Source organism: Chiloscyllium plagiosum, unplaced genomic scaffold (assembly GCF_037043375.1).
Source record: "Chiloscyllium plagiosum isolate Xiang-an unplaced genomic scaffold, Cpla_swu_hap1 HiC_scaffold_48, whole genome shotgun sequence".
Lineage (NCBI taxonomy): Eukaryota > Metazoa > Chordata > Chondrichthyes > Orectolobiformes > Hemiscylliidae > Chiloscyllium > Chiloscyllium plagiosum.
This window is the reverse complement of record NW_028270186.1, coordinates 12,785,747-12,799,235: the sequence shown is the minus strand read 5'-3', so window position 1 is coordinate 12,799,235 and position 13,489 is coordinate 12,785,747. Positions and strand designations below refer to the sequence as shown.

At 40.1% G+C, this 13,489-nt stretch overlaps 1 protein-coding gene across 2 annotated transcripts in view; it reads left to right on the top strand.

Moving 5' to 3' along the window:
* The window catches only part of LOC122543133 (zinc finger matrin-type protein 4-like), a 166,392-nt gene that overhangs the window by 110,311 nt on the left and 42,592 nt on the right, over positions 1-13,489 (top strand). Inside the window, exons 5-6 of one of the 2 annotated variants that reach the window (XM_043681481.2) lie at positions 794-1,006; positions 1,633-2,581. In XM_043681481.2, the coding sequence (XP_043537416.1) occupies positions 794-1,006; positions 1,633-1,649 (230 nt within the window). In that variant the 3' untranslated portion in view covers positions 1,650-2,581. Of the gene's footprint in view, positions 1-793; positions 1,007-1,632; positions 2,582-13,489 lie in introns of those variants that run through there. The other variant, XM_043681477.2, reaches the window with a different exon arrangement.

The window sequence follows — 13,489 nt, the reverse complement described above, 5'->3', positions numbered from 1 at the left end:
TCTTCATATTTTTGTTCTAGCATCAAGTTCATCTGACCTTCTTTTGGCGACCTTTGAGTAAAGAAGGAGGCTCCAAGAGGCTACTATGGTGGATAATGCTAGTGTGGATCCAGTGGTTTCTCGTGGACACATCCTAGTGGGTCCTTTGACTAAGTTGGTTCAGCAGTGGTTTTAAAGACAAAGTGGATCCAGGGCTGGGATTCCAATGACCGGCCTGGGACTCCTTTCAGCATGTTTGGTGGTGACTTTCAGTGTCGGTCTGGATTTCCTTCTGGTGGTTTTGGCGTCAGTCTGTGACTCCATGCAGCTTTTCTTCAGCATGGTTGGATTCCAACATAGCGGGCCGGCTCCTCAAGCCCAGACTCATGAAATGGAATAATTTCTCTTTTTTGTAATTTCGTTTTTTTTCCCTGCAGACTTGTACTCAAGAATCTGTACCTAGGCACCTTCGTACCTAACATTGTGCCGTAAGTGGCAACTTGTAAACTTATGCGTACATGTGGCAAAAAGCTAATTCAATTCTACTCAATTAGCTCATGGTTTAATGATCATCATTTTTGAATTCAAATTCCACCTTCTGCCATGGAGGGATTTGTACCCCCAGAACATGAGCTGAATTTTCTATGTTAATAGATCAGCGACAGTGCCATTAAGCCAACGCCTTCCTACTGCAATAATGTGAATATATACAATAATGTGAATTAAAAACTAATCATTGTGTTGGAATACTCAATGAAACAGCATGATGATTTTCTTCTCTATTTAATTCTATTATTCTTTCTCCTCCTCACAGAACCAAAGCAGATTTCCTCAAAGCCCAGTCCAATAACAAACCCATCACGACAGAGAAGAGATTCAGACAGGTTCTGCCAACTCTGTAATGCCTGGTTTAATAATCCAATGATGGCCCAACAGCACTACGATGGGAAGAAACACAAGAAGAATGCAGCACGAGCTGATTTATTGGAACAGCTCGGTCAGACCCTAGATCCTGAAGCACTCAGAGGTAAATCTTTGAAATAAACGTACGTGGAATTCAAGTTCATAGCATAGCCTTACTGAGTACCATGGCAGGGCACTGTAGGGTAATGGTTTAGTCTATTCAGTGAATGAATGCATGACATCATAGAGTTGCCAGTCATTAGTTCAGTCACGCTACTCCATTCGGATATTCGGCTCAACATGTCCAGGTTGGAGACATTTGTAAAAGATACCGAGATGTTGAATCAAAGGAATGTAAAATTAAGTTAATCAAACAGTGGGTGAATTGTCCTCAGGTTGCTTTAGTGATTATTATAGGATTCAGTTTTGAATGCCTTCGCTTGATTCTTGGCAATTAAGATTCCTTGAGATCAGGAAAGAAATTTTCCTGCATTGCAAAGTCCACCATGAGTTTTGTCCATTCTGTCTCAGCACGTAACTCCAGCTTTTATGGTTCCTGCCCATGTATTTCCCCAGTACTTCTCTGTTCTCCATTCTGTAGCCACTCTTTCAGCCATTAATCTTTGGCATTCTCTTCCTATGTCTGTGAGCCTTGCTATCTCACTCCCACTTTCAAAAGCTTTCTAAGCATCCTTTATGTTTAAGTTCAAGTTTTGCTCATCCATCTTTGCCTGTTTGTTTTTCTGACAGAATCATATCAAAGCTAATGCTTTCAGAAAGCACACTAACCAACCTGCACACTAACCAATCTGCAGTCAAGAGAATTTTATTTGTTCTATCCATTAGTTTGAATACAAGAGAAAATGCAAGATATATGATCAGCTGTACATTTTGGGCAGGACGTCGTTTGGTGTGAAGCAGCATCCAATTTTGATATGTCATTACTAGTCATAATCCTACAATCAATGTTCTAATTGAAATAACAGGTTTCAGTAATAATCATTACTGTCATGTCATATGGCAAGATTGGGAATATAATGAATAATGTTCTTTGCATATCCATTTAAATTTTATTATTATATTCTGATCTCATTCAGTGGTGAATTCATTACCTTAATGTATTTTCAATTGATTTGTCCTTTTATTTGTTTCATTTTAACATTTCTAATAAGGTTTTCTTTTAGTAGAGATTAATGTATTGCAAAATGTTTTCCTTGTTCATTTTCATAAATATTCTATGGATTAATTTTAAATTTAACATGCAATATTTATTTCTCAACTTTATTGTTAATGGCACAGCTTTCATTTCCTTTTTTCAAATTTTATATGGTACATTTATTCTGCTTTTGTTTTAACACTTTTTGCTCATTAACTGCATTTATAATGTGTTTCATTTTTATTTGCTGTTTCAGTTCACTCTCTTGATATTTTTGAACATGAAGTTTATTTTACCTTGTAGTAACAAAGTCATGAATGTTTAAGATTATCTGACCTCTTCGAAATTACTGCTTATAATTTTTTTATGTTCAGGGAATCAGGCTACAATTTAAATAATTGTGTTTTGTTTAAAAATGCCACAGCTGTCTTGATATTTGCAAGCCCTTAGAATATTTTATGTGTGCAGAAATTAAGTCTGTACACTGGCAAAATGTATCTTGTATCACTATCTCAGCTCTTAAGCCTAGCAAATTTATTTTTTTCAAAATTAGTTACTGATGTAATTAAATAAATTATTTAAAATTAATTTTCTGTCAATACGATCTACATTTCATGATTTGTGCTGAGTCAAAGGTTACAGGAGAGGTAGGCATAGAATATTCCAGGGACATGGAATTCTTCTTGGTAGAATTGGGTTAGAAAAATATTTGTCAGATCAGACTGCCGAACAGGATGTTTATCACAATTGAGATCATAATATTTTGTGTTACTTATTTCTGTCATCTCTTTCATAAATTTAAAATTTGTTCTGATAACTTAGGAGGCAATTTCTCAGGTACGTAAATATTGCTTAATTTTCTACATGTTGGAAATTAGATCTGGAGGAAGTGGTGGAGGAAGTGGTGGAGGCTGGGACAATTACAACATTTAAAAGGCAGCTGGATGGTACATGAATAGGAAGGGTTTAGATACGCTGCAGCGTATCCCATGGAATGCAATAGAGGCTGAATAGCTTCACATACAAGTGCTGGACATGGTGAACCAAGTTTAACCCATGTCGGATCCAAATAGTATAGGCATCATCCCAAATCCTTGCTGCCTGCTCATCTCAGTGAATGCTGTAAACACTAACTCCAGCATGGTTCAGGTGTAGACAATCCCAATGGGACAGCTCTCACTTGCCCTATTATTGGTGCCAGTGCCCCATCAGACAGAACCTTCTACTGCCATGCCAGTCATTCAGCCACTAATTAATTTTCTCAATATTATTTGTCTGTAGCACATTAGCTATGGCTGGGATAATAATCAATTCATGATGACCTTTGAGGTTCTGTTTTTAATGTGATGCCTAGTTTCTGACTCTGACTGTGCAGAACCTCTTTGCTGGCTACATCATGGGTACCCACATGAATCACAACAACTGGATCCTCCCCCTCCCATCGTCAAGTCATCTCCAGTTCTAAGCTGATGTCCCGAACTCGGACATTCCTGCTCATTGCTGCCGAGAACAAAATAAATCCCTCTCGGCATACTGTCCCTAACTACCAGGGCATTCCTTTTTGTGGGCTTCATTTGCATGGCTTCCTGTACTATGTGTCATGGTCTTCCACTCTGTAGCCCTCAGACTCATCCAAGCAAGTTAACCTAAGGGGCAACTTTTTCATGCAGAGGGTGGCGTATGTATGGAACGAACTGCTGGAGGAAGTGGTGGAGGCTGGGACAATTACAACATTTAAAAGGCAGCTGGATGGTACATGAATAGGAAGGGTTTAGATCAGAGTGGTGCTGGAAAAGCACAGCAGGTCAGGCAGCATCTGAGGAGCAGGAAGGGTATAGAGGGATATGGACCAAATGCCGGCAAATGGGACTAGATTAATTTAAGATATCTAGTCGGCATGGACGAGTTGAACCAAAGGCTCTGTTTCCATACTGTACATCTTTCTGGGTGGCACGGTGGCACAGTGGTTAGCACTGCTGCCTCACAGCGCCAGAGACCCGGGTTCAATTCCCGCCTCAGGCGACTGACTGTGTGGAGTTTGCACGTTCTCCCCGTGTCTGCGTGGGTTTCCTCCGGATGCTCCGGTTTCCTCCCACAGTCCAAAGATGTGCAGGGTCAGGTGAATTGGCCATACTAAATTGCCCGTAGTGTTAGGTAAGGGGTAAATGTAGGGGTATGGGTGGGTTTCGCTTCGGCGGGTCGGTGTGGACTTGTTGGGCCGAAGGGCCTGTTTCCACATTGTAATCTAATCTAATCATAGACTCTTAAGCAGAAAGAACTTTGCGCCCATTAGGCAACTGCACAGACTGAGGTCCTCTTAGTTCCCTGAGTTTCCTACTTCACATTCTATTCCTCTTATCTCTGATCAGTGACTATATCGAAAGGTCCTGTTCTAGAGGTGTGACCACCTCTAGGCATGAAACATCATGGCAACTTTCCCCCTCTCCGAGTAGTTCATCCTTCAGCTCATTAACTCTGAACCAAAGCTGCTGGAGTTGCAAACAGTTTTCAAAAATGTGCTTGCTCTCCATCCTACTGACATCCAGGAGCTCCCACATGCTGCACCAGGGCCCATCACCTGTCCTGCCATCTTTAATGCATTCTCACAAACAACTTCATTATTTGGTTCAATTACTTATTTTTGTGTTTTATATACATTTTCAATTTTGCCACCAACTCCTTTACTAATTTGACCCTTAGGAATAGATATGCCTTAACTCCTTAACAAATATTCAGCAAACTCTTTACCCTGTGGCATCAGTTCTGAGAGGGTGAAAATGTCATAAAATGCAAAGAAGTCCCTCTTTCTCCCAGACCAAACACCCTTATTCAACCTACTCCGAGCAGTTTCTTCAAAGTTGCATTCATTGAAAAGTTGCACTGAGATTCTTCTAATCATCTGCTTCTGAACTGAGGAGTTACCTCAACCCAGGCACAAAAAAGAATAGTTTCAGCTGGTTTTCTGAAATCATGTATTTCATGTACTCAACTAGAGAGCTTGTTTGTCCATCTTTCAGTCTGGATGAAATTTTGAATTTAAGTAGTAAATCACAGTTAAATATTAAATGTGAAATGCATATAAAATTAGTTTTTTTACAAAGACTTTGAGAACTCCCCTCTATAGCCTAATCTTCCTACTGGCTACACCAGTACCCTCAGCGGCTGATCAGTTCACCACATATCCATTACCCATCTATGTAAAATGTCTATCATTCAGGACTCATACCTCTCAGTCATAGCTTTGCCTCACCTTAAGTCACTTAGCATCACTGCATGCTTGAAACTCATTTCAGTATACACACACTGCTAGCTATTCAACCATGACAGTGTTATCACACTGAATAAATCACTACTTATTCACTCGCTATTGAGTTGTACTTAAAGTGGAAATGTCAACTTAACCAACACAGTGGTTAATTTGTTTTTCTTTATTACTGCTAGCTTCAGCAAAACAGACTTTGACCAGGTTTCATCAGTAATCTCAAAAGTAGCTAATATATTAAAAACAAATTTTATCTTGAAACAAGTGGCAAAAACTCATCAATAATGATTCAATTAAATAATATCCCTTGAACACACACATTCATATAGAGACAAGACAGCTCTGCAGATATATTATCGCTTTGAAAATATAGTTTAAAAATGAACAATGCTCTAGTTGGTGAAAGCTATGAATTCAGAAGGTAGAATGGATTGGCTTCTCACAGTTCTTTTGATTAACTGTTGAAGAGTTCCAATTGCTGACAGTCACTTAATGATGGAAGATCTTCAGAATGAATTTCAGATTCAGCTGGAAAACAGTTAAGAACTGGATTATTTACACACCATCAGATTTTACAAATACATCACTGAGAGAGAGAACTTTCAGCTGGCTTTCCTTCAAAACTTGTCTCTTAATGACTGATTGAGAGAGTTTCTTTGTTCTGAAAGCTTCTTCTGAAAGCTTTGTCAAGAACTGCAACATCCTACAAAGCAAATTTACACTGAGGCTGTTGGTAGATAACAAGCAGGACATATCCTTGGGACTTTCCATGTCCGTAAGGGCCATTAAATCTACTTCTTAACTCTTCTTCTTAGCTTTTATTGGGCCCTTTCTTCCAAAACAATGGTATTTTATTCCTCTCTTTGGTAAACAGCAAATAATCCATAATTCCGTCTAATCTTATGAATTTTTGGTTCTATGAGAACACATGAAAGAGCCTCTTCACCCCAGAAATGTCTGATCATTTCCCGGTTCTCATAGTCTTTACATATGAGCAAAACACATTATGCGGCACCCGCTGAGACACTTGCCCCTCCCTTGCAGGAAATAGTGGTGCACAGCAAGCTAACAGGACTAAGAATATAAATAGGCCATCTGGCCTCTTGAGCCTGCTCTGCCATTCAATAGGATCATGGCTGCTCGTTTTGTGGCCTCCGCTGCACTTACCTGCCCTCACAACATAATCCTTAATACATTTACTGTTCAAAAACTTATCATCCTTAATACATTTACTGTTCAAAAACTTATCTATCTTAGCTTTAAAAACATGTACTGAGGAAGCCTCAGCTACTTCACTGGGCAGAGAATTCCATAGATTCACAACCTTATGGGTGACGAAATTCCTTCTGAATTCAGTCCTAAATCTATTCCCCCTAATTTTGAGGATATGCCCTCTTGTCCTAGTTTTACCTGCCAGTGGAAACATCCTCTCTACTTCTATCCTATCCATTCCCTTCATAATTGTATATGTTTCTGTAAGATTCCCTTTCATTCTTCTAAATTCCAATGAATATAATCCCAGTCTACTCAGCCTCTCCTCATAAGTCAACCTCCTCAACTCCAGAATCAACTGAGTGAACTTTCTCTGCATACCCTTCTCATGCCAGAACATCCTTTCTCAAGTAAGGAGCATGAAACTGCATGCAGTGCTCTAGGTGAGGCCTCACCAGCCCCCTGTACAACTGCAATATAGCCTCCCTACTTTTAAACTCAATCCCTTTACCAAAGCAGGACAAAATTCCATTTGCCTTCTTAACTACCTGTTGCATCTGCAGACCAACTTTATATGATAACCAAATCCCTCTGCACAGCAGCATGCTGCAATTTCTTACCATACAAGTGATCGTCCTTTTTACTGTTATTCCTACCAAATTGGATGACTTCACATTTATTAACATTGCACTCCATTTGCCAGACCTTTGCCCACTCACTTAAACTATCTATATCCCTTTAAAGTTTCACAGTACGCTGCACACTTAGTTCTACTACTCATCTTAGTATCATCTGCACGTGGTCCCCAACTCCAAATCATCTCTGAAAACGGTGAATAATTGTAGCCCCAACACTGATTCCTGAGGAGCACCACTACTCACTGATTGCCAACCAGAAAAGCACTCATTTATCCCCACGCTTTGTTTTCTGTCAGCTAACCCAACCTCTATCCATGCTAATACATTGCCCATAATGCCTTGCATCTTTATCTCATGCAGAAGCTTTTGGTGCAGCACCTTGTCAAATGCCTTTTGGAAATCCAGATACACTACATCTATTAGATCCCCATTGTCCATCATGCTCATATTGTCTTCATAGAATTCCAGTAGATTAGTTCAGATTGACCTGCCCTTCATGGACCCATGTTGTGTCTGCGCAATGGGACAATTCCTAACTAGATGTTTGCTGTTTCTTCCCTGATACCAGACTCAAACATTTTCCCCACTACAGATGTTAAGCTAACTCATCTATTATTCCCCACATTTTGCCTTTCTCCTCTTTTAAACAGTGGCACCACATTTGCTGTTTCCAATCTGCTGGAACTGAACCGGCGTCCAGCGTATTTTGGAAAAAAACTGGAGAGGACAAGGACTTCTATATGTTTTAACCCCTGATCAGGAAAAGTATTGGGCATTTTGGTCAGCTCCCGGTTTGAAATTGTTGACAGTCACTCGAATAAAAGCAAAATACTGCAGTTGCTGAAAAAAGCAGACCACACCAGTCTCCTCAAACCTAATTCTGCTTTACGCATCCCACTTAGCACCCTCAATACAATGTCTGCTATATGCTTAGACCTCTTACTCCCCACACCATCCTGTACCTCAACCTTATTCTTGTGTCTTTTCCTTCCAGATACCCAAGAGATGCAACCTGATCAGGGAGTGGAGGAAGATAAGGAAGATCCAGCATTTGTTTGACAGTCACAGGCTCCAACTCAGATACTGAGAGGTTAGAGTAGAGGTGGGGTCTGCACTTAGTGAAACACTGAGCACAAATGGGCAGCAGACAGAGCAGGGGCAAGAGGCAAGAGTAGCACTGGCACCAGCTCTACAGAGGCTGAGCTCACACACAAGTTCCTCTGCACAGGACATAGATGAGGACATGACTGAGGCAGCTTAAAGAGGAACAATGGCAAACAGGCACAACGAAAGACTTGAGGCAGTGTGAAGTCTGCCAGAAAGCAATCGATCACAAGGTGTCCTGCAATAACTTGCCATGAGCTTTCAGGAAAACTAGGAGATCATTCCTTCTAGTACATATGAGTAACCAACTCCATTCTCACTCTTATTGACGCAACCATGATGCAGCATGGTCAGCATTACATACCTGTCCATTGCAGTGCAAGTAGCAACCATTCAATGTCTTAGCATAATGAAAGCAACAATGTGCAGTTTGCAGCTAATCACTATAAATCTCTTGGATCAATCTGCCAAATACGCAAAAATGTTCCAGAGAGCCCAAACATTAATTTTGATCCACCAGTGGGCTACTCAGGCACATTTTGTATGGCAACCTGGCTTTCCTCATCAGCAAGTTGTCCATCAGTGATTGGGTAGCACCATTGTAATTTTGCCATGGCAGTTTGAAAGAGGCTTGTGGTGTTGACTATATTGTTTTCAGGAATTAATTTTGTCGTTGATCTGCATGGTTCTCCACCCATGCACCAGCTGGATATCTATCAAGTTGCAGATAGACATGCAACATTTGCAAAACAGTCAATTTACTTTTGCTGATTAGTATTCTTTGAGAATTGCACAGAAGAGATTTTGTTGCTTTATTTCCAGGGTAAATCATGTTTGACAATATATTTGTGACAGCCACTTATAGCTTGGTATTCTGACAAGCTACCCATTAATTAGAGCTTTTGCAAATAATAACCACTGAGGGACAAATTAATAAAGGCACAAAAATTGTGCAGAGCTGTTCACTTGTTTATCTCTTAGCTGCAGGAAACCAATCATTTGAATGTCAAATGATAAGCAGTTGACAAATAAAAAATACAACAGATGAAAATGTGCAGTAACATTGAGAAAAGTAATTTTTTGAATGCACTTTTGGATACCAAATTGTGATTCATGCAAGTAACACTGATATATGAAGTGAGTGATCAGGCTAAAAGTAAAGTATTTCTGAGGGTGTTTTTTACGTAGTGAGAAATTTTATGAAGTTGAAGACAATCACTGGACCTTTAAGAGAGAGAGAATGCATTTCTGAACTGAGAGCTTACAAGCACATGTGTATATGAGTAGACGGCAGTCCGAGATTGAACTGGAAAATTGAAAATATAACATTTGGTTGTGAAATGATACCTGAGTTTTGTTGCTGTTTTGACAATAGTTCAAATTTAACCAAACAGTTTAAATTATGCCCCAGGATACTAAAACCCAATCGGGTTTGAATTTATTGTGTTGCCAACAATAAATCAATGAGATGATCTTATGTCGGGGGGTATATGAATGCAGACATTTTGAAAATTAGTCAGAGAGCTAATTGCCCAACTAACATCTCGCTATCAAATAAATTAGAAAGCACTCTCTATCAAAGGTACTGTTTTCATGTAAAGCCTATTCACAGTAAAAAGAAAGAAGACAACCCAGGAAGATCATCAGCAGGAAAATTGAGGACAGCAGAGAAGACAAAGAGTGTGATTTTGAAATTAAGCAAATGTAATTTTAGTAAGTGTCTTATTGGAACAGCATATTTTATAGAGTTGGAATCAGAGAGTAAGCACATAAGAGAAAGGGGGACTTAGCTTTGTAAATAGATTTTTTGTTTAATGTTCACTTTCAGAGTAAGAAAATAAATTGATGTTATTTGCTTTAAGTAGTGGAATTTAGGAGTTCTCCGTCACTCATATTTTAACAGACAATGAGGTGAGGCGAGCTTTTCTGAGTGTTTGGTTTAATTAACAGAAAAGGTTTGCCTTTGTATCATAACAAAAGGACAAATGGGGATCAAAGAAGTTTGGTTGGTCTATGTTTAGTGATTGGGACAAAACATAATCAAAAGGGTTAATGGAATAAAAACAGAAATTACTAGAGAAACTCAGCAAGCCTGGTATCTGAGGGGAGAAAGCAGAGTTAACATTTTGAGTCCAGTGACCCTTTTTCAGAATAAATTGTTTCAGATCTTTAGCATTCACAGGTCCTTGTTTTATTTTAACATCAATTGAACATTATATCTTTTATAACAAAAGGGTTAGGATGTAAAGGGGCAGAGTTTTGCTGCAGCATCAAAGGGCACATCTGAATTTCACTGTACAGTCTGAGCACCATCCCTTAGAAACAATCCAATTCCAATGATGAGTCTTGGACTCAAAATATTAGTCAACATTAGCCAGACCTGCTAAGCAATTTCAGCACTTCGTGTTTTCATTTTACCGTAGAAGGCTGGATTGGCTTCATAAGGAGTGTTGCACTGACCCACAAGAAGAGATGAGGCAAGGTTTCATAAGCTTGGCTTATCCTTCTTCAATTGGAACATTTCAAGGGGTGATTTAATTGGGGGATTTTAAGAGGAAAGGATGTGGTAGATAAAGGCAGTTTGTTTCCTGCTTGTGGGGAGGGAGACTGAATGAGAGGACATCACTTTGAAATCAGCCAATCCAGGGGCAGATTGGAAAATATATGTCACAAAAAAAGTCAAACTATGGTGTACGGTCCAACAGGATGCAGTTAACACCAGCTCCATGAGGAGTTTAAAATCTATCGTGAATAGACTTTTCTCAATTAACAGTATTGTAGAATATGGAGCCTAGGATGACAAATGAAATAAGGAAAAAGGTGTGTGGTAATCTCATTGGTTGGCTCAAGAGGGACAAATGACCTAGTTATGCTCTTGTGTCAGCTGCAAATTTAATTCTCTTGCTTCGGAGCAGCTGCTGGGTATGTTTCACAGATCTTGAGAGTCCTGAGCTCTAAAGTAGTATATTTTTAATGGTGGGAGCTGCAGGTCAGGTGTGATTGTCTTGAATTCGTCTGCCTCACTTTCTGTCAGGTCCCTCTGAAATGGTCATGATACTGTCAGTTTCAGTAGCCACAGACACTATTACATTTCATATTCTCATAACTTTTGTGGGTGGCACGGTGGCACAGTGGTTAGCACTGCTGCCTCACAGCGCCAGAGATCTGGATTAAATTCCAACCTCAGGCGACTGACTGTGTGGAGTTTGCACATTCTCCCTGTGTCTGTGTGAGTTTCCTCCGGTTTCCTCCCACAGTCCAAAAATGTGCAGGTTAGGTGAATTGGCCATGCTAAATTGCCCGTAGCATGAGGTGAAGGGGTAAATTTAGGGGAATGGGTTTGGGTGGATGGCGGGTCGGTGTGGACTTGTTGGGCCGAAGGGCCTGTTTCCACACTGTAAGTAATCTAATCTTACAAATAAATTGTCACAACCTCCTCTGTAAATTTATTGTCGTAGTCCTAAATTTGGATATTTTTATTGGCCATGAGCCAACCACTGGAATCTCAAACACCAAACTGTCTCTAAGCCTTTTTTATCGTAGGTAGAGATGAATGGATTATAGAACACATCTTGCAAAAGCCCTGAAACATCTTAAGTAATTCCATGGGCTGAATCCTATGTTTTGCTTGCAAAGTGTAAGTGGGACAGAGTTTTTTGGAGGGTTTTCGCTGTAAGCTTGCTGCATTTTCATGCCAAGTCTGACCAAGCTAACCTCATGACCTACTTCCCCTGCCACTGTGGTGTTTTTCATGTCCAATTGGCACCCCATCTTAACACATGTGGCCCCTTCAATAACTTGCCATTCAGTGGACATCCACTGAAACAATGGATCGCTTGCACCCGTGCCATCTTTAAAAGCACACAGTGCACCTGAACGAGCACTGACATTCTAAGGCTGTCCTGCTCAGTCAAGAGTCATTGTGGGGAGGAGTATGCTCCGCTTGCCCGGATGAATGCAGCTCCAACAACGTTTGAGAAGCATAACAGCATCCAGGAGGAGGCAACCTACCTCATTGGCATGCAATCAACCACCTTCAGCGTTCAGTTCTTTCACCACTGATGGAGAGTGGCAGCAGTTTGTGTGAATTATAAGATCCACTGCAGTTACACACTAAAGCTGTTTCAACAGCACCTTCCAAACCTATGACCTCTACCACTTAGAAGTCAGTGTCAACAAATGCATAGAAGCACCATTGCCTGCAAGATCTCTCCAAGACCATCCTGACCTGGAACTATATCGATGTTCCTTCACTGTCACTGGGTCAATGTCATGGAGATGCCTCCCTGACAGTACTGCTGGGGTGTGCCAACACTCCCAATGACTACAATGGTTCAAGGAGGCAGATCACCACCACCTTCTATGCAATTTAAGATGGGCAGTAATTATTGCCCTCACCCTCCCACAAACAAAATGAAATAAAACTCTAAATTCTTCACAACCGTATAAAACCTGTAGATGTTTTCCACAATTGGAGTTGTGTCAATTTGTCCAGTTTATTTTCTCGATTGGTGCACACAAGCACAATGATATTTGGCAACATATTCTTTTTAGTTAGTTTTTAGAGTTCCTTTTGTCAGTCTACTAGCAAAGCATTTACATCAGAAACAATAGATAATTACATGCATGAACCAAAGAATAGACACCTCTCTTAGGATTCAAGTGATGTCAACAGCAACTTCCTTGATTGGACAATGAGTACATAGAGCATTGTACTGAACAGTGCAGACCAGGTACTGTCGAGTGTATTTCCAGAAATTGCTTGACCACCACTCCTGGGCGCATGCTGACAGAGAATTTCTTGGAGCAGTTTTGATTGCAGGCTTGCATATGATGCCTCCATCATCATAAAACCTTTGCAGTCTTGGTTCCTACTTGAAAAATGGCTCCATGGAAACATAATGCAAGCAGTAATTTCAGCCTTCAGGAGAGTGGTCAAAAATATTAGCAAGGAGAAAAGCAAGGTCCTTGTGTAAGTCCTGTATCAGAGTGACTTCAATCTTGTGTATCAGAGAAGCCACAGGATAAAAGAATGAAAAATGTGTATGTCTTGTAACACCTATCATGAGTTGCCAAAGTGGTTACAGCAAATGAACTTTCTTCAACTATAGTCACCACTGTAATTGAGGAAACAGAACATCTCAGCTCTCACAAACAACCATCTGATCATCTTTTTTTATGCTGTTTGATTTGATTTGATTTATTATTGTCATGTATATCAAGGTACAGTGAAAA